We start from the raw sequence: 22,222 nt of genomic DNA, 5'->3' as shown, positions 1-22,222 counted from the left end.
ATAGGAAACCATTTGCAAGCATTTGAAGATACATAATAAGGAAGTAGAGGAGGTGAATATAGATAGTTTTTAAAAAAAATTAAGTCTGGCTTCAAGAAAATGAGTGAGATTAGAGATTTGTTTGATGGGAAAGTAGGATCTGGGAAAAAAATTGACTACTACTACTTCTTCCTTCCTTCCTAGTTTTTCTTCTTCTTTCTTATTTCTTCTTATTATTATGTATAAGAATATTTGTAACATCCCTGGCTGAAAGGATGCAGTGAAATAGGAAAGACTAAGGATATGATTACTTTGATAAGATACACCCACCCCTTGCCTCTACTCTGCTTCATTAGAGGAGTAAAAAACAGATCCCACCACTATCCAGCTGAAGACCAGCTGTCCTCAGTAAAGGTAACCCTGTTTATGACAATCATCACATGAAGCTATGGCTTCCAGGTCACCCTTATCAGGTAATTCTCACCTCCACAGCTTCAGGCCTCTTTTATCAGTAAGTCCTCCTCTGCCCTAGCCTGGCCTTGTCTTCCTTCTCTCCATTATTTTTCTTCATAGCACTTATTACTATCTGACATATATTCACTTATTTTTATTATGGTTGTTTTGTCCCTGATAAAATGGCAGCTACAGTTCTTAGAACAGTGTCTGGCACATCGCAGGGACACAGCACATGCGTGTGGAATGATGCACGTGCAGCAAGGAGGAAGGGATGGTTGATGGGGCAGGAGTCCAAAGCAGACTTTTCCTTTAACCACTCGGATGGTAAATATTTCACGTTTTGCTGGCCACAAGCAGTCCGTGTCCCATATTATTCTTTGTTGTTTTTGAAGTAATCCTTTAAAATATGTAAAAGCCATTCTTAGCTGACAGGCCACACATAAACAAGCTGCAAACCTGACCGCTGCTTGCCAGTCACTGTGAAAGTCAAGGAAACAAGATTTAGAGCACAGATGAAGATGTTGGGTGAAAAAGAAAATGTATACATCCACCTCTGGACTGTAAGTGAGAAAACAGATGAAATATGAAGAATAGACAAAGGAAGGAGTCCATGTCAGTGGCGTCAGCCTCCTAGTGAGGAGAAAGTGAAGTCTACAATTAAGTGTTAAACACTTGAAAAGGGAGGAAATTTTGAAAATGGGATGGCTAATCATATAGAGAGGAATAAGAAAACTGATACACAACATAAGATTTGGCAGAAGTTGGAGAACATGAATCTGTGTGCTAGAAGACTAGAGAAAATGTCAATCCTGAGAATTTTAACTTGTGAGCTTAAAGCAGTGCTGCACAAAATTCTGCAGATGGTTGGCCTGGCGTACCAGTTCAGAATAATTTGGCACTTCTCATACTATTTTTGATAAAATTGCTTCTAGAAACAACAAAGAAGTATGAACTAACTTGTAAATGATAACATCAACAATTAACATTTGTTTATTAATAAATAATAGCCTAAGCGATTTAAATAAATAGTGTAGGCCCTAAGCTATTTATTAATGGCTAAGCTACAACTGTTATCTCATTTAATCATATTACGTGAGTTCTAGTGTTATCTCTGATTTACAGATGAGGAAACTAAAGCTTAGAGAAGTTAAGAGACTTACGCAAAGACACACACACACATACACACACACACACACACTCTTAAGTGACAGAACCAGATGAACACAACCGAGTCTGTCTGACATCCAGTCCATGCCCTTATCGCAATAGGGTGCTGATAATGCATTGATATCAATATGAAAGGAGTTTCTACTGATAGTTCTAGTCTTCACCCTGTCATGTTCAGCATTTTTATATTGCTTTTGATGAGGACATGTATACTTATCAAATTTTTCAGTTTTGTAGAATCAGGAAAACTAGAGAATGCATTAGATAACCGAATAAGAATTCAGGATTATTATCTCTAACTGGAGTGGTTCACCAAAGAAGAAATATAATCGAGATAAAAATATAACCCTTTACTGAGGTCCAGGAACAACTGTCCAAGTACACTGTCTTAGCTGTTGGGTGTATAGGGAGGAAAAATGATTAGAGATTTTAGTCACCTCACTTTAAGGATTGCACTGAACTGTAACTTGTTCAGAAGAAAATAAAATAGGGAAGCTGTTCAAGACCACCTCATCTAAGGAAAAATTAAAGAAACTCATAAAGTCTTGGAGCAAGAAATCGTGATGGTGATGGGGCAGGAGACAGAGTAGTGTCTTCAAATATCTCTGAACGTTTTCACATGGAAGATAAATTAGATTTCTTCCGTGTGACCTTTGTGGTCAGAACTAAGAATAATAAGTAGAAATTTCAGGGAGCCAGAGTTTGGCTCACTATGAGAAAATAGCTCCTTCCAAATTAAACCCATTCAAAATTGTAATGAGTTGCATTGGTAATTAATGCCTCGGCTATTGCTGGACATGTTTTAAACTGTGACTGAACTATCATTTATTATAACTCACTCTGTATGACCTCTAAAGCCCCTGCCAGCACAAAATTTTTGCCTATGAACATGTCAGATGAATAAAGCATTTCTATATTATTTTTCAAAAATGTAACTTAGCAGCTTTCTTCTGTGCTGTGTTTGCAACCTGATTTAGTAGTGTTAGCTATATGGTGGTATATATTACAAAACTTCTGTTTTGAACTAAGCTGTACAAATTCAAATTTTTTACTTGGAATGTGAGAAGATGTTTAGCACACCAAGTTAGGCTTCGAGTATTTTTTGAAAAGGATGTGTACTTTACTTCTGTATAATTATTGCCAAAGATTATACTGAATTTGTATCATATTTCTGCCAATATTTCTTCTAAAGCCATATCCCATGATTAATTTTCAGTTAGTTTACTTAACACCCATAGTGTTTTCTGTAAAGCAAATGTTTTCAAGAAGTGCCTTGAAAAGCTCACTTATCTTTTAGCATATTTGATTCTAATATACACAGTGAAGTTGTTTCAGGAGGGACATAATCTATTGACTTTCTGAGACCATTATAATTAGTTCTTAAACTTAATTCTGTGATCTGTCTTATTATGTTTTTGCTCTGTTGTTTTGTGTGTGTGTATATGTATATGTATGTGTATGTATATACACATATGTATATACGTGTGTGTGTATATACACATGTATATACACATATGTATGCGTATGTGTATATATACACACATACATATACACATATATATACACATATATATTCAGTTTTGATTTCTCAATATTATCAATAGAATATTAACTGGATATATGTTTTAAAGCCTCTAGTTTACTTTTCCGAAGGTATCAAAAATTTTTTTTATCGTTTACTATCACTAAGTCTTTCTGACATTTATGGACAAAGTTGAAGCAAAAAATAGAAAACCTGTATAGTTTCAGTTTTAATCCTTTAAAGCTTACCTAATAATCAGTAGGCCTACTACTTATTGAAAAAGAAATACTTTTTTTTTTTTTTAGGTGTTATCCCTTTTCATGGATTTTCAATGTATGGTAAGTTGGGCTTTAAAAACATCATAATGTACACCATAAAAACATACAGTGTTATCTCTCAATTTAAAAAATAATGACTGACAGATATAATTATTTTACTATAATAAGACTATAAAGGAAAGAATAAAGTGAAATGCATGCTGGTTTCCCATAGGGGCTTAATTTTTAAAAATTATTGTTTTTATTACACGTTAAGGAAATCACCCACAAGTTATTATGAACATTTTAAAATGTTGAGTTTAGTAGGCCAGGTGTGTTGGCTCATGCTTGTAATCCCAGCATTTTGGGAGGCCTAGATGAGAGGATCATTTGAGGCCAGGAGTTCAAGACCAGCCGGGTCAACATAGCGAGACCCTATCTAAAAAATAAAATAAAATGTTGAGTTTAGTATTTTTATATGTCCAATTTAAAAATGTTAAAAATAAGAGGTCACCATAATTGGTTAGGTGGTGATTGCTTGACAGATTAGAATTAGAGTATACTGTGAAAATGGTCCTGTGGTTTACCATTTTTTAGTCCAATGGAAACTAGAGATACACATTAATATTTAGCTCTAGTAGGTGTAAAATCAGATTGCTTAAATTCCTAAAGTAATTCTCTTAAGAGTTTTTTTTAAAATAATAGGTCAGAAAGGATGCTAAGGAAGGGACAACACTGAGTTTGAGCTCATGATTTCTTCAGGCTACTGATATGCACAGCAACAATTACATCAGAGCATTCAGTCACCTGAGGTGCATGTGGGAGATGCATGTGCAGGCTTGAGAGCTCTGAGTGCCTCCGAGGCCTCATGTGTCATTAAATGAGGAATGCAAGAAGCTTATGAAGATTAGCAAAAGCAAGAACTCTCTACACCTTAATGCCACTTAATTTTTAAGTTTTCAAGTGTTACATATAAACTTATTAAAGATTGTTGTCCCCTTTATTTCTACCCCTACCTTTAGAATGAACAGAAATACATTAATGTTTCGCCTTTGTACCAAGAATCTTCAGTAAACACTTTTCTTTGTAAACATCAGTGTTCAACATCAGATGGTCATGGTGAATGAGATAACACTATCATTCAATGAAAAAGAGTCAAAGTACCTAGGGACTTTATGCTATACTTGGTGTTAGTGACAGGCTTGAATTATAGGGTACTCAGCTTTATTCTCTTGGGCAACCAAAATTTCATAACATAGTACGTAATGTTATAGTGACCTCACAGCATATTTCTCTTATAAATGTGAGGAATTTAAAATAGAAAACCAAAAAAGATTAATAATATAAACTTTTACATCTAATAATAAAAATATTCACCTTTTTATCTTTCTACTTTAGTAGTTCCAACTGCAAAAATTTTTCAAGTAAATCATTTTTGGAAGTTGTACTCGAATGATTTGGAGGATACTTGATGTCATGAAAGTTAAAATCTTTTAGAAAGATCTTCTGGTGTTTAAAATATATCATTGACTCAGCCTCTGCCTATTCACATTTATGATCATTTAAATAGGCTACAGTTCATACACCCAAGGGGAAAGCATTTGCTGACAATGATGCAAAATGTTTGATATAGAATTTATTTATACTATTTTAGAAAACTATTTTCAGCATCCACAAAAACTTTACCAGCAACCACTTATTTAGAACCAGTATACAAAAATAATCACAAATCATCCCTAAGGAACTCTAGTTAGTACTTTGCCATTTCAGTTTTAGTTACTATATTTCTTTAAAATTACAATACTTATCTCTTTTAAACATTGATACAGATCTTTAATGATAGGCTGTCATTAAAAAGGAAACCAAAAAGATAGTAATTTATTTAAAAATTTACTCAGAATTCTTCTATAATTTTAAATACCTTCTGCTCTTCTATTTATGCAGATTAATGAAGTTTTATTGTAGGTGTATAGTATATTATGGTGTCATAAATTCCTACAGTATAGTCTTTAATTGGTTTAAAAGATAATTAGCTAAATTTATTTTTATGGAAGAACCAAATAGGGAAGGATGTTTAAAATTAAAAATTAAGTCATGTAGAATCTTTTTTACATATAATCTATAATGGACTAAAGCTTTTCCATTTCATAGCTATATAAAGGAATTCAACATAAACAACTGTGGCATCTTGAATAAAAACTAATTGTAAATTTCTTTTATATTGTGTATATTCATATAAAAGTGCTTATTTTAAGATTCTCTTTTCATTTCTTCACTGGAAACTTTTATTAATAATTATTGAATCCATAACATCTTCAGATTCAGGTTATAGGTTTTCACATATCAATATTTAAAAATTGGAGGAAAAAATTTGCATCATTTTTTTAAAATAAAGAAATTCCAAACTTTCATCTTAGATTTATAATAATAGCATATATATTTGTACCACACTGTTGTTTCTTAGGTTGTTATTGCAATTAGAGCATGAGTTACTATTTGTAAATACATGAAATATCCTAATTTGGGCTATTTTTATAAGTAGCAATTTATTTAATAATAAAATAAGTTTTAAAATTTGTCTTGAAATAGACATACCTGTCTTTTTAAAATTTTTATATATAATATATATTGTTTATACATTTTTCTATATATACACAAGTATTTATTTTTATATGAATTTAGATATTTACCCCCAAAAGTGATTTCTCTTTTGCCTTCAGAAAAAATAAAAATTCTCACTTGCAATGCTAATTTTTAATGACTTATTTATCAGTAATACTGTGCATTGCCCTTTATCCCAGAAAATTGAACTTTTGTGTTTGAAAGAATTTAAAATATTTTACTATTTTTCCTTTTACTTTGTCAAAAAGAAGAGAGCTCAACTGGCCCACTGATTTCCTTGTTTACTTAGTGCTTACTGCCCTCAGAGCATTACCAACAGGCTACAGAGCCCTAGAAATTCTTACTTGTCCAATACATATTGTTTGAAATTACCCTGTAAGGCATTTTTTGTTAAAATTAATATTTAAGTAATGCAGTTGTATCTATCTGCATTATAAATTTGTTTCTATGCTGCCTGAAATATTTGAGGCTTGAAAAGATGGAAAGCATGACCACCTTTGTCAGTGTAGAATAATCACATGCTCAGGTAGGTCTCCAATCGAAGATTAGGACTTCATGACATTCAGCTGTGGGATGTCTGGTTGAGTTGACCCAGCTGTGCTTAATTGCTACAGACTGGGGGCAATCAATTCAACATTCATTAGAGAAATAAATCCTTTCTGCCTACAGATTGTTTTCAGTTGATGAATATATATGGTGATGTAGCAATAAAGACCAGTAGTGTACAGCTATTACTCAAAAATCTTTATTTTCAAATTGAATTAATTGAAGACCTTGATTCTAAAAGTCATAAATCATCTATTTTACTTACCTGACTTCCAAAATTAAAAATTTTGAAATGTGGCCTGAATCCTTTGTGAGAGAAAGTGAAAATAAACTGCCTGGTTGTTATTTTCTTATTACTTCAATTTTAAAAAGGAGAGATTTGATTTATGTAGTTTTTATAAGTTATGTGGAATTTTTCATATTTCTATATCATTCCATAATGTCATTCTTAGCCATCTGTTAAATTGGGATTATAATAGTTTGTAATATACTCCTTTCTTTATAATATTTAATGGCTGTTTGAACTTTACATGTGCATATATTCCCCTCTCAAAATGAAAAAAAGTAGTATGATTTTAAACTTGTCTATGAGTGTATATGATTACTATAAAATAGTGATTTATAATGTCATATTTTATAAATTTATCTTAAAATTTTAGTAGTTCTGCGGTATTATAAATTATTTTTTTCTTTCAGTTGCACCACTTTGTTTTCTATACCATGAACCTTCCAAATTGTATCAGATATTCCGTGAGATGTATGTGCGTTTTTTCTTCAGACTTCATTCCATCTCTTCTCATCCTTCTGTAAGTTCATAAGAAAAACTGGATCAAGTTAGGTTGGACTGTAATCTGTTCTTTCTTTCCATTAAGAAAAAGTCATCTACTCAAATTCTAATGCAACAAATTTTAATTTGTGATGTCAACCAATGTATTTTTCTTGCAAAAATGACAAGATGAAATTGATATTTAAATATTTTTGTAATAATTTAAATGGAAAAAGTCTCTTGTCAACTACATTTAAATGATTTTTTTTTACATATTACAAGAATTAGAATGTCTGTATTATTATTCTTAACAAAGATGCCTACCTTCTTTTCTGATCTCTTATCTACGAGATGAAATAAATAATATATTATCTCTAGTGCTGTAGAAAAGTCTATAAAGCACTCAGTGTAGTTAGTGCTTGGCTCCTAGCAGGTGTTCTGTAAATAAATGGCTGTTGTTGTTATACTTATTATCATCATTCTTCTTTGTTAATGAAAATCAAATGTTGAATTGTCACTTGTTTGCCAATTTCATATTTGGGTAATTATCAGTTATAAAAGTACATATTTTCTTTGTATTCAATAAAATAATCCTTTGGCCTATAACCATAAGAATCAAGGAAAAGCATATATATAGGAGTTAAACATTTTAATCTGTTTTATTTTGGCTGTTCCTTTATCATCTTTTTTTTTCCTTTCCCATAAACCTGACTAAGAGCAGTATTTATTTTATTTCAGTTATGCTTTTTTTCCCCCTTTGGACCTGCTGTGGGTAACATGACTGCTACTCCAGGTGAAACATTCAATTGGAATATATGTCAGGGCTACTAAATTTCCCCAAAGAGGCAACTGTATTATTGCTATTAAATTAAATAGCTGTTCTTTATCCCCCCATTCTAAGGCTATGTATTCCTATTTCACCTTCCCCCATCTCCAGTTTTGCTCTCATACATTGCTAGTGAAAGTTGGCAAATCACAGAATTCCAGGATGTCACAGATAAACAAATGAAGCAACACCAGTTATCTTGGGTTTCTTATCTCTAAGAGAACTTGATTTTGTTCTTATCTTACCTTAATATTTAATCTGGAATAATCAGAAATATGACCAATAATTAAGATCAGTAATTCTTTTCTAATACTCATTCTAAGTATCATATTTTTACTCTCATATTCTATGCCATTTTATGCTTCAGAGTTTAAAAAAAACTGGCTGCATAGTACATACCCATGGTGTTCTCCCTGTGCAGAGCACTGAAGCCTGGCACTGGGCAACTCTGGGTATTTCTTCTCTATCTCTGTGCTGGTGGCCCTGGGTATCCTTTTTCAGTGAATTGATTGAGTCAGCCCTGCCCCTGTCCTTTCTTTTTTGATTCAGTGGAGTGAAAACTTACAGGCAGTCACCTCCTTTTTTGGCTTGCAGCCAGACTGAATTATTTGGAACCATGACAGTCTTTTTTTCTTTAGAAATGCAAAAAGAGGATTAAAAATTCCTTACAAAGATCAACTCTGAGGAATGCTAAGCTGCAAGAAAGACTTTATTCAGAGTTGTCAAATAATAAATGTACTTGAAAAACCATCTGCTTAAATTGATTAAGTTTTGTACTTCACAAATAATGCCCTTTTAAAAACAATAGATTTTAGTTTTAAAAAAATATGTGTATACTAAGTAATCAAACATTCTTGTTCAATAATTTCCTGATGCAAATTTCAAGCAGCTAGCTGCTGGTCTTTTCCTGGGGGTAGATTTCAAAGAAAGAGTGAGAAAAGCAGGCGATATTTTCCCTAGTGAGTGAGGCTGGAGGGGAAGGGACATATGGAGGGAGAATGAAGGTGGCTATATAGCACTAGGGAAATAACTGGAAACTGGAATGCATTCAGATAAAAACTAATTTTGCTGAGGTTAAGTAATAATGCGTGGCTTGCAAAGTGGCAAGTTTTCTGTAAGGTGATGTTTTCCTTGGTCTCTCCACATATTACATACTGGTTTATGTGGGGAGCATATTGTGTGAAAAGGGAGGCTCCTTAGCATATCTGTATGTGTGAGTATAAATAAAGAGAAGTAAAGTTTATGTTTAAACACAATGTTAGAGAGCCATTAATACATTTCCTGTTTTTGACTCTTAAACAGTATAAAGAATATTTATGTTGATAGTCTTTCTCATTTTCCATTTGAATAATTTGTTGGCATAGTTAATTTTTAAATATTAAAATATCTATTTCTCTTATGATTCATTATTATATCCAGGGTATTGTGTCACTCTGTCTGCTGTTTGAAACTCTTCTTCAAACTTACCTTCCCCAACTCTTTTATCATCTACGAGAAATTGGGGCTCAACCGTGAGTACTTTTCTCTCCTAATTGAAGAATAGATAGTTTCACAGAAAGCTATTTTTTCTTCATTGTAGAGCACTTGCAAAGATGTAATTTTTCAGAGAAATTAAGCTAACAGTTTTCCTAATAAAACTATAATTATCAAGTAGTAAATTGTAATGACATTGTGCCAAAAATTCTTGAAAGAATTACCAAAATCCTAACAAAGTCTTCTTTACTAGGATTTTTGTGTCTGGTACAAGAGTCACCAAAATAAACCAATTTCTATTCGTAATGAAAGGTGTCAGCCAAAACTGAAGCAAACATTTGTGGAAACAAATAATACCTGAAAAATGTGATCATACCAAACTTAAGTCAGTATAGGCCACAGTTATCAGAGAATTACCTATGAAAACTATAGAAGTTAAAGTTGGCTGTCTTTTGTTAAAGGAAAGCAAATCAGGTACCTATCAATGGTTGTACACTGTGATTTCTCCTTCCTAAAATTTGAATTTTGTTCATTGGTCGCAGTATAAGTTATAAGTGAATATGTATAGTATCTCTGGACTTCAAGATTATTGGTTTTCTCTCTCTCTCTTTTAAAATAACAGTGTCTAAAGCAAGAGAAATTTCCAAATGATTTATCAATGTTTTCTTCCTGTCTTATCTGTGCAGCTATTTTCTCCTATTAAAGAGGGTATATTTGAAAAAAGTATTAACTCCTTGAGGCCACAAAAGAAGTTAGTGGGAAATAGAATAGTATAGTATTTGTCTTCTCCACTCTTGAATCCGTAGCAAATAGATAGCTGAGTGGGTGGAAATTTAATCCAGATTCAAATTCCATTTCTGTTAAGCTTTGTAATCCTGGTGAAGTTTTTTAATTTATCAAAGCCTCAATTTCTTTATGTTAAGATAATTCAGTTTATTTATCTTAAAAATCAAGAGAATTAGTACCTTGCAGAGTTGTTTAAAGATTGAATGATTATAAAGATGGAGATAGCAATCAAGATGGAGATAGAGATAGATAGGTATATAATCTCCTTTTTATAAAGTACCATTGAATTTCAGCCATCTTAGAGATGGCCTTTATAAAATAATACCTCATATCATCCATTGATAATACTGAGCGGATACCCTTTCCTTTGTAGCCATTAAAAAATAAAATTCTATTCATGATTCAGAAATATTTTATATGAGCATAAGACTTTCATTCTTAAACTTGTAGTAAATTGACTTCTTTTTGCTATTGTGAAATGAACATTGGAGTATAAGTAGGATTTTCTTTACTAGGATGAAGACATTTAGTTCATTACTAGAAACTAAAATGACATTTTTATAGCCTATTTATATACTTTACTCATTAAAAGAAATAAATTTATTTCAATGACATGATAAACATTAAAATTCCTATGTAGGAAAATTGTAAAAATTCTAATTGTCAAGGTAGAAATCAATTTTTTAAAAACTGAAGCTTTTGGAAGCTTTTTAACTTTGAGTTTAATTTCTTTAATAGATACAGGACTACTTGGGTTATCTATTTCTTTTTGAATAAGCTTCAGTAGTTTATGTCTTTTACTAGGTTATCATATTTATAAACAAAGTTATTCATACTATTCTCTATGCTTAGCCTTTTTAATATTTCTAGGGTTAGTAGTGACATCATTTTTGTCATTCCTGATATTAGTAATTGTAATCTCCCATTTTTTCTTGATTATTCTGGCTGCAGGTTTATCAATTTTATTCGTCTTTGAAAGAAACAGTTTTTTATTCCATTGATTCTTTTTCTCTGTTGTTTTTCTGCTTCGATTTATTTCTACTCATATTTATTATTTTCTTCTTTTTGCTTGCATTAGATTTATTTTACTCTTGTCTTTCTGCTTGTTTAAGGTGGAAGTTAGATCATTGATTTGGGGACCTTTCTTTTTTTTCTAATATAAGCATTAATGTTACAGATTTCCCTCAAATTACCTCTTTACTTCCACCCAACAAATTTTGATGTGTTATATTTTCATTTTTATTTAATTAGAAATGTTTTGTAATTTCTCCTGTGGTTTCCTCTTTGAATATGGGTTATGTAAAAGTATGTTGTTTAATTTCTAAATATTTGGAAAGATATCTTTCTTTTGTTTATTTCTGTTTTAATTCTGTTGCAGTTAGACAACATGCTTCATATGATTTCAGTTGTTTTAAATGTGTTGAAGTTTGTTTTTGGATCCAGAACATGATCTGTCTTGGTCCATGTGCACCTGAAAAAACTTTGTATTCTGCAAGTATTGGGCAGAATGTCATATAAATGTCAAGGAAATCAAGTTTGTTAATAATGATGTTCAAACCTTGTATACACTTACTAATTTTCTGTCTACTTTTTCTATTGATTATTTAAAGAGGAATGTGAAAGGCTCTAATTATAATTGTGGATTTTGTCTATGTCTTCCTTTAGTGCTGTATTTGTTTTTTTCTTCATGTATTTTGATGCTTTGTTTTTAGGAGAATTGATCACTTTATTATTATATAATGTCCTGTTTTATTCCTAGTAATAAATCTACTATGTCTGATATTAATATAGCCATTCCAGCTTTTTTAAAATTATAATTGCATGATACATTCTTTTCTGTTCTTTTACTTAACATATTATCAAAATCTTTTTTTAAGTGGGTTTCTTGTTGAAAGTATAAGCCGGGCGCGGTGGCTCACGCCTGTAATCCCAGCACTTTGGGAGGCCGAGGCGGGCGGATCACAAGGTCAGGAGATCGAGACCATGGTGAAACCCCGTCTCTAATAAAAATAGAAAAAAATTAGCCGGGCGCAGTGGCGGGCGCCTGTAGTCCCAGCTACTCGGGAGGCTGAGGCAGGAGAATGGCGTGAACCCGGGAGGCGGAGCTTGCAGTGAGCCGAGATTGCGCCATTGCATTCCAGCCTGGGCGACAGAGCGAGACTCCGTCTCAAAAAAAAAAAAAAAAAAAAAAAAAAAGAAAGTATAGTTGGGTCTTCCTATGTGGCAGTCTGTTTCTTAATTGGTATGTTTATACCACTTATATTTAATATAATTGATATTATTGAATTGAAATCAACTATCTTGCTAAATTTTTTTAGTTGTTCCATGTTCTCTTTATTCCTTTTTTCTCATTCTCTGCCTACTTTTGAATTGAACATTTTTTTATTCCATTTTATCTCCACTATTAGATTTTTATACTTTTTAAAGTATGTTTTGATGGATGCCATGAGGTTTACAATATACTTCTTCCTTTTTTTTTTTTTCTTGAGATGGAGTCTTGCTCTGTCGCCCAGGCTGGAGTGCAGTGACGCGATCTCAGCTCACTGCAACCTCACCTCCCTGGTTCAAGCAATTCCCCTGCCTCAGCCTCCCAAGTAGCTAGGATTATAGGTGCATGCCACCATGCATGGCTAATTTTTTTTTTGTATTTCTAGTAGAGATGGGGTTTCACCATGTTGGCCAGACTGGTCTTGGACTCCTGACCTCAGGCAATCTGCCTGCCTTGGCCTCCCAAAGTGCTGGGATTATAGGCGTGAGCCACTGCACCTAGCCAATATACTTCTTTAATTAATCACATTCTACCTTCAAATAAACTTCAGGCCTAGATGGCTTCACTGGCAAAATCTACCAAGCACTTCAGGAAGAAATGATATCAATCCTTATTTTTCTCTGGCTACTATCAAGATTTTTGTTTTCAGTTGTCACCACTTTGATTATTATATAATCTAGGCATAGATTTCTTTGGATTTATCCTGTTGGGAGTTTGCTAAGCTTGAATTTATAAGTTTATGTCTTTTGACAAATTTGGAAGTTTTGACCCATTATTCCTTTAAATATTTTTTTCTGCACCATACTCATTCTTCTTTTCTTCTGGGATTCCAGTGACACAAATGTTGAAACTTTTGATATAAAAGAAAAAAAGAAGATGAAGAAAAATTAAGTTTATTATTTTCTCACAAGTCCTTGCAGGTCTATTTCTTTTTTTTCTATAGAGACAGGTTCTTGCTTTGTTGCTCAGGCTGGTCTCAAACTCCTGGCTTTAAGTATTCCTCCTGCCTCAGTCTCCCAAAGCACCGGGATTACAGCCATCACCACACACAGCACTTCACTTTTTCTTAATTCTTTTTCTGTATGGTGTAGATTGAACATTTTCTACTGATCTATAGTCAAATTATCTGTCTCTTTCCTCCATCATTTTCGTTTTACTATTAGATCCCATCTAGTGAGATGTTTTTGTGTGGTTTTTCAGTTCTACAATTTTCATCTGGTTCTTCTTCATACAAAACATATTGAACTGTACACTAATAAGAGTAATTTCTACTATACTGTAGTTTCCCCTTATCTGTGGGAGATACATTTCAAGACCCCCAGTGGATGCCTGAAACTGTGGATAGTACTGAGCCCTATATATACACCATGATGTTTTTCCCTATACTTACATAACTATGATAAAGTTCAGTTTATAATTAGGCACAGCAAGAGATTTACAATAACTAATAATAAAATAGAACAATTATAACAATATGCAAGCATCACTACTCTCTCTTACTCTTTGGGGCCATTATTAAGTAAAAAATAATAATAATAAGGGTTACTTGAACACAGGCGCTGTGATACCAGGACAGTCAACCTAATAACCAATGCAGCTTCTAAGTGACTAACATGTGGGTAGCATGTGCAGCATGGATACACTGGACAAAGTGATGATTCGTGTCTGGAGTGGGACCGTGTGAGCTTTCACCAGGCTACTCAGAACAGCACACAATTTAAAATTTATGGATTATCTTTGGAATTTTTCATTTAATATTTTTGGACTGTTGGTGACCACAGTTGGCTATGGATAACTGAAACCACAGAAAGTGAAACCATGGGGGATGACTATACATAAATTATAGCACAATAAACTTTATTTCTAAAAAGCTATGCTATGGTATTTCTATATTGGTGGGTGGGGATGTGTGGCACTATTCCTCAAATATGACACTATGAGAATTTGAGTAAAATGAAGCTAGCTGAAGTTAATAATTTTGACTTTAAATTCAAATGTATTTTGTAAGTTATTAAAATTCCAGTGGCCCAAAGTTTCTTTTGTATATATAAAGAGATATTCTAAGACCACCCAAAAAGCTTAATTAGTCAATACTAGTGCCTACATGTACTTTGTTATATTAGAACAATAGTTAGACAGTATTGAGGAATTTCTGAAACTTGAGGATCTTTTTCAGTCTTAAGATAATTAATACAGTGACACCAACCAAGGCAACCTCTGGGTCCTTTTCTGTCTTTTAAGAGAATAGCACAGATGTTTATTGACATAATATGATAATTCCAGCAAGCAGTTTGGCTAGCACCTGTCAGGGACAGTCAAATGATATTAGATGCTAATAGATAATACAGAAATGTGAGGATCTAGTTGGTCTCTTAAGGCACCAGGGCCAAAGAGTTCATTTCCTGATTTCAGAGATAAATTGTTATTGTAACATAACCTACTTGTAAGTAGTGAGGTCTCATACATCTTGAATTTTTTTAGTGAAATAGAATTTAATTGAATTTTCTGGCTGATCTTTCAGAGTTCTATAACCTCCTAACTAAAATGAAGAGTTTGAAATCAGAAATCTGTTTCTAATGTCTCATAGCTTTAAAACTATTTTTGTCCTTATACTTGTTATTTTATTTTATTCATCCTATATAACCATTTGACTGAAATGTAGAAAATAATTTATTAAATTGAGAAAATATGAAGGCATTGAACAATCTTTCAAGTATTTTGAATAAAAATTCAAATTATTTTGGATTGCCTGGAATTAAGACTATCAGAAGGTCAGCTCATTAATAGCTAAGTAGTATACACTCTAAAAAACAGAATGTAGAAGTGGGTTTTATAAAGGCTGACCTCTAGAATAAAGGAGGACCCAGCATGTATAATTCTTCCTCTTAATACTTCGAGACCACTAATTTGAGGACTTAGGGTTTCTCATCACTGTACTTTTGCAGCTTTCAAGAAAGTACTTAAGTTTTAAATGCCCAGGTTATTTCTAAGACTCTTGAAAGAGTTACCTTGACAATAGAATTGGTTGGGTTCTTCTGATATTGCATTTTCATAAGAAAATTTCAGTGGTAAATTACTTTTTATTTTTCCTTGCTTATAGACTTCGTATATCATTTAAGTGGATGGTTCGAGCTTTCTCTGGGTACTTAGCTACAGATCAGCTCTTGCTTTTATGGGATAGAATCCTAGGATACAACTCTCTGGAAATTCTTGCTGGTAAGAGTAAATGCTTGTTTGTAAAACACGTGCTGTTTCTATAATAAGGTCCCTTTTCTTCCTAACATTCACCATCTGTAACTGGAATTTATTTGTCATTTCTAATGCATGAACAATTAATAGATATATCTGGCTTTGAAGATAAGTACCAACAAAAACAGAAGTCTTGATATTTTTATGTAACTGCACAATACCAGCCTCCTTCTAGTCTTTCTTCCCAGCTCCCAGGAAAGTTCATTTTCCCTTCCCTTTCCGTCTCCCCTTTTAGTCCAGCTAGGTCTCACTATCTCCCAGCACCTATGAGTCTGTGCAGCAGAGTGTAGATACACTTCCCTTCTCCTCTGGACTCCCCTGCTACCTTAGCAGTCTGTTCTATGCCCCATCTCAACACCTAAGATCCAAACAGGCTAAGCCTCCCTGCATGGCTGAAACCTCAGCTCTTCTGTGTCTGTTTATAAATGAAGTTAAAACCTTTTCCTTTTTACTAACAGTCTCTGACTTCCTCCCTGGTGGCTGAATTTCCCCTTTTATTCTCTCAGGCCAAAAACTATTTCATCTTTTTTTCAGGAAGTCACAAATTTATCTTTTATTTAATAATTAAGCAGTTCTTACAACAGATGTATGCCCAAGGCAATTATATGATTACGAAGAGGGCATATATTTCTAATTATTTCTATTATTTTGCTTCCCTTGTACACAATAGACTCAATTATTTTATTATTGAGATTATCAGGATATTCAAGTAATAATTACAATGTTTTCACAATAGATAGGAATCAGAAAAGTTGGCAGAATGTTTCCATACCTTAAATTGATAGCATTATAAAATCACCTCTCTGGGCTGCTGTGGAAATAAAGCTTAGTTGAAGAAGAATATGATAGGAAGATTCTCTAGGTACCATATTAACATATTTGGGTTTTGTTTTTTGTTTTTTGTTTTTTTTTTTGAGACACTCTCACTCTGTCGCCCAAGCTGGGGTGCAGTGGCATAATCTTGGCTCACTGCAACCTCTACCTCCTGGGTTAAAGTGAGTCTCCCTCTTCAACCTCCTGAATAGCTGAGATTACAGGTGCCTGCCACCACACTCAGGTAATTTTTGTATTTATAGTAGAGACGGGGTTTTACCATGTTGGCCAGGTTGGTCTGAAACTCCTGACCTCAAGTGATCCACCCACCTCGGCCTCCCAGAGTGCTGGGATTACAGGTGTGAGCCTCCACGCCCAGCCTTCACATATTCTTGAATGCTGAGAAGTCTATAGTTACAGATACTGGGTAGCATATGTCCCTGGGTGGTAGTTACCCTGGTATAATGAGAGATATCACTGATTAATATTTTTAGCAACTTCTAGTTTTCTTCTCTCAATTTTTTAAAAAACCTGTACAAATAGGAGTTAGGAAATAATGGTCTGCCCTCATTTCTTTTGGCCGAGTGGCAGTAACATATATAATCTAGCAGGAGAAGGAATCCTCAAGATTGTTGAGTATAACTTTTTCTAAACATTGTTTACGAGCTGTTCTTATCCTCTGTTGGGACACTTCAGTATTGGGCAATCCCTGCCTTACCTGGTGGCCCATTTCATTTCTGGATAATATGGCTCGTTAAAATGTACGTCTGTTAAACCAAGGTAATTATCATGTTTTCTCTACTCTCACATTTTTGCCTGTCCCCAAAGTCTTCTATTTTCCAAGCTAAGTAGCCTTGTTTTCTCCTGTCATTTCTCAAGTGAGAGAACTGTAGACTTTTAACCAAATGTCTGTCTTCTGAGTGTACCAGAAAATTTGAAGAGTACTGTGTATAGCACTCAGTATCATTTTAAAGAGACATTAAAGCATGTTTAAAAGGAGGGCTCAGTATAGGAAAATACTTTTTAATAATTAGGACTTTCGAAAAGTAGAATGGGTTCTTTAACTGTGATGTGAAGGGTCAAGAGGTTTCATACCTTGAAAGAAATGTTGAATTAGAAAACCTTCAAGCCCTCTTTCAATTTAAATTCTCTCATTCTGTGCCTTATCACCCCTTAGCAAACTGAAGGAACAGAGAAATAAATGTATGTTGAATACTGTATTTGCACTAAGCCAGGCACTCTTCTGTGAGCTCAATAATTAATGAAAAGGTTACTGAAGAATAGGTAGAAATGTAGTCTTCATTATTGCTTCCACCCATTTTCCCTGAGTGCTTTAAAAAATCTACAGGGAAGACTTCTGGAACATCTAGAAATGGAACTAGACTGAAGGAAGCTCCCCTACCATGGAATTCAGATAAAGAACCACAGGGTAAATAATTTCATGTAAATGTATACAAATTAGTTTTGATTATTTCATATACCTTTGGTATGAGTATTTTGGAACCACCTTTTTCTGACCAAGTGGGTTACTATGCAGTCTTGAGAAATATTTTCATAAATGTCACTGGCTTTAATTGTGAATTAATTAGAGCCTTTTGAAGGACAGTTTAAAGCAAAGTTATCTTAATGTTCTTGATAGAATTGCTTAGAATTAAAGTAATAAGACCAAAAGAAAATATTAGAGCCTCTATATTTCATATGAAGCATAATTTCAGTTGAAAATATCCCAAAGTGTAGACCTTTCCTCCCTTGGCAAACAAGCCTGTCCTGTGGAAGGGCTGGGCAAACCAAACATGAAGCAGATGGAAAGGAACTTCTGTGATGTGACACCAAGATAAATAAAGGTTATGAGCACATAAGCATTTTGGATGCTGAGGTCAATTAGTGAACTGCTCTTTTTCCCCTTCTTATCTACCTTTGAGTTTTCCACTATGTAAAACTCTTTCCTGCTGGAGCAGAAAATTTGGCGAGCCTGTCAAGCTTTCAGCAACTATGTTCAATTATATACAAAAAAGGAAGTAGTAATCATATTCTTTAACGGCTAAAATGCCTGCACTATACAAAATATTATTCCAGATATTAGGAAGCTGTAAAAAATTGCAGTCTACAGAAATAGTTTTCTTTGATATTCTTGTAAACATGAAACTCAGTGACTTTAAAGTATTCATGTTTTCTCCATTTCAGTTAAGGAGTAAATCCTTTGTTGCAGATCTCTTGTATCTCCTGTTACATATTCACTAACTGCAGCTGACTTGACTTTTTGAAATTTTACCATTCCCATCTTTTTCTCTAGAATTTTTCTCTCTAAGGAGTTCTAATGCTTTTTTGCCCGACTGTCCAAAATCTCTTGTCCCTTAGAAAAGTGCCTGTGCTTCCCAGTCACTGGTTGCACTTGGTCTTCATCTGGGGAAATTAAGAGGCCTTGCTGCTGACTTCTGTTCCTCAGGCACAATGACCAGGACCACTGTAGCAGCATCCTTCATGCCATCTCTGGAAAGTTATTCTGATAGACAGCAGAGCCAATGATTCTTAGGAAAGCACACAGATTATCATGTCAGAGATGAGTGGTTGCTGCTTACTTTCAGCCTCAATAGTGTCTTCACATAGTGGTTAGATGCACAACTCCAGAGCCAAGGTTGAGTATTGGCTTTACTATTTTCTACATGTCACCCCACTCACTATGCCTTACTCTCTATATTAGTAAAATGGGCTATTAATAGTATTTAACTCACAGAATTGGTATGAGAATTACTTATTCTCTTTGTAAAAATGTATTTTAAAAAATATATATGTTTGCATTAGGTATGCAGTATACCTAGGAACCAGTCTTCCAAATAATTTTGAATATTTCTTTTTCATTTTTTTTGTTTTTTGTTTTTTGTTTTTTTGAGACAAGGTCTCACTCTGTTACCCAGGCTAGAGCGCAGTGACACAAGCATAGCTCATTACAGCCTAGAACTCCTGGGTCAAGCATTCCTCTGCCTCAGTCTCCCAAGTAGCTGGGACTACAGGCATGCACCACCATGCCTGGCTTATTTTTTAAATTTTTTGTAGAGACCAGGGTCTTGCTTTATTTTCCAGTCTGGTCTTCAAGTCCTAGCCTCACACAATCCTCCTGTCTCAGCCTCCCAAAGCACTGGGATTGCAGGCATGAGTCACTGTGCCCAGTATTTTGAATATTTCTTACCATTAATTTCCTAAACTTCAATGACTTGTTGGGTAGAGAATCCACTACCATCACTGGTGATGGAGAGAAAAGGGGATAAGTCAAGAGTTAGCTCCAAGCAGTACCATCTCCTTGTCAGGGTCACCTGCCTTTTAAATGGATCCTTCTATTGTTTATGACTCACTCCTTCACATGGAGTTTTACAGTAGATTATATAAGTTTTGCATGTTAGCATTGCTCTTTTTCCATGTACATATGTTTAATGGAAACAATAATCCAAATGTTATTTTTAATTTTTTTTTAAGAGACAGGTTTTTGCCATGTTGCCCAGGCTGTCAAACTCCTGAGCTCAAGACACTTCTCCTGCCTCAACTTCCCAGTTAGCTGGTACTACAGGTGTGCACCAGCATGCCTGGCCTCCAATGTTGTTTTCTACTTAATGTATATTATTGATCTTTAAGTTGTCTTGTAATGTTTGGATTTTTTTGAAGTTTCACTTCTTTTTTCCTGTAGCCAACATTAAATTAAAATGTCAGTATCAATTCCACAGCAGCCCTCCATACAGATATATCCATTTGTGAAACTCTAAGAAATTCAGTGCTGTGTATAAAAATATAACGAAAAATTATAAAAATATTTTTTAAGAAAAGGCTTTAAAGCCACATTTCTATCAGGACACCTCCTTGGTACATATGAAACATAATCTATTTAAAAATTCAGCCTCCATATAACGTTTCAGAAGCCTCTCTACTACATTAGGAAGAAATACCTGCACCAAAATAAACCTTAATCAGTAAGACAGTCATTAGGCCAGGCATAGTGGCTCACCCCTGTAATCCCAGCACTTTGGGAGGGTGAGGCAGGATGATCACTTGAGCCCAGGAATTCAAGACCAGCCTAGGCAACATAGTAAGACCTTATCTCTATTAAAAAAGAAAAAAAAAAAAAGACTCATTAGATCTTCATGCCATTTTAAAATGGTTTAAGTTGTAGATTTGAAAGAAATAACTTTTAAAATGGCCTTTTTAAAGAACACTTAATTTTTCTTTTTCTCAAAACTGTGGTGTTCAGTTTGTCTGGCCATCAGTCACTGTTCTCTAGAGCAGACAATTTCTGTTCATCATAAGACCTTAACTCAGAATGCGGGGATGTGGTCGGTTGTGTAAAGCACTAGTTCTGAATTTCCGCGCAGTGGGTTTTGGGCATAGCATAGCAGTAACTGTGCCGGGCTGATGAGTAGGCGAACAGTTGAAATAGTGTGCATTCTTTTCCAGTGCTGGCAGCTGCCGTGTTTGCTTTCCGAGCAGTGAACCTGATGGAGGTGACATCACTGGCTGCAGCTGAAGTAAGGATAAGTTTCACTCAGATGGGATGGAAATAGTTTCTGAGAGATTGCCAGGCTGTCATTTTAGTGTCTGATGCATAGGACACGTATTACTTGCAGCCAGATTTTTTAACTCGGGTAAAACCTGTTAAGTTATGAGCTAATAATACTTAAGGATTCAAATTTCTTTAATTACTTGAGAAAAGTCTTCTTATGAAGGAGTAATAAACAAGATTATTATAGGAAACCATTATAATCATATGGGAAACCAGATACCTGGTAATTTTAGTAGAAACAATTGGGGTTTATGTTGCATTTTTTAATTGTTCATGTCGATGCATTATTTTCACAGAAGGAAAACTACTTGAGAGAGTTAAAGAGCATGTATTTGGGTGATATAGTGAAGATACATGGGCTTTTTTGGTTATTTAAAATTGTGAGTTAATTATTTAAAGCTGATTTCTTTTCAGTGATATAATTTATACCTGAAATATGGTTCAATTAAATAGTGCTTACTGTATTATTCTATTTGTTATCTTTCACAGAAATATAAATTTTTCCTTAAAATAGCTGCCTGCATTTTTGTTTAAAGGGAAGAGGATGTTTATGCATCTTGCAACTGAATAAACATTAGTTCCATCTCAAAATGACTTCCTGCAGTCAGTCAGTCCTTACACTAGAATAACAGGACTAGGAATCATAATGTACGCTTATTTATAGAAGCAAGTTGAAATGTTAAACCTGTTATAAACTCTTGCTACCTTGTATATTTGAAGAAGACTGAGGCTAACATCCAGGTTATTTTCTGCAGCACGTTTTAGCATTTTGCACATGTACTACCATTAAGATATTCTGAAAAGAGAAGGAAAGTTGTAGCTTTAGTACTAAGATTTAGGACAAATCCAAAGAAGAGCTTAGTGTCAAAATTACATAGTAATTATGTTTACCTTATTTCATAGACTTCGCTTTGCTATTAATAATTCTTTTTATTTTTTGTTTCA

The 22,222-nt window shown here is 33.9% G+C and overlaps 1 protein-coding gene across 7 annotated transcripts in view; it reads left to right on the top strand.

Moving 5' to 3' along the window:
• Window positions 1-22,222, top strand: part of TBC1D19 (TBC1 domain family member 19) — a 174,796-nt gene that overhangs the window by 142,346 nt on the left and 10,228 nt on the right. The window contains exons 15-21 of one of the 7 annotated variants that reach the window (XM_073012480.1): window positions 3,430-3,462; window positions 7,246-7,355; window positions 9,561-9,652; window positions 15,770-15,885; window positions 18,080-18,160; window positions 21,172-21,242; window positions 21,574-22,216. In XM_073012480.1, coding sequence (XP_072868581.1) covers window positions 3,430-3,462; window positions 7,246-7,355; window positions 9,561-9,652; window positions 15,770-15,885; window positions 18,080-18,160; window positions 21,172-21,242; window positions 21,574-21,666 — 596 coding nt within the window. In that variant the 3' untranslated portion in view covers window positions 21,667-22,216. Of the gene's footprint in view, window positions 1-3,429; window positions 3,463-7,245; window positions 7,356-8,053; window positions 9,536-9,560; window positions 9,653-15,769; window positions 15,886-18,079; window positions 18,161-21,171; window positions 21,243-21,573; window positions 22,217-22,222 lie in introns of those variants that run through there. The other 6 variants (XM_073012482.1, XM_073012479.1, XM_008017700.3 and 3 more) reach the window with 6 other exon arrangements.

This window comes from Chlorocebus sabaeus, chromosome 27 (assembly GCF_047675955.1).
Source record: "Chlorocebus sabaeus isolate Y175 chromosome 27, mChlSab1.0.hap1, whole genome shotgun sequence".
Lineage (NCBI taxonomy): Eukaryota > Metazoa > Chordata > Mammalia > Primates > Cercopithecidae > Chlorocebus > Chlorocebus sabaeus.
This window is presented reverse-complemented; position numbering and strand designations above follow the sequence as displayed.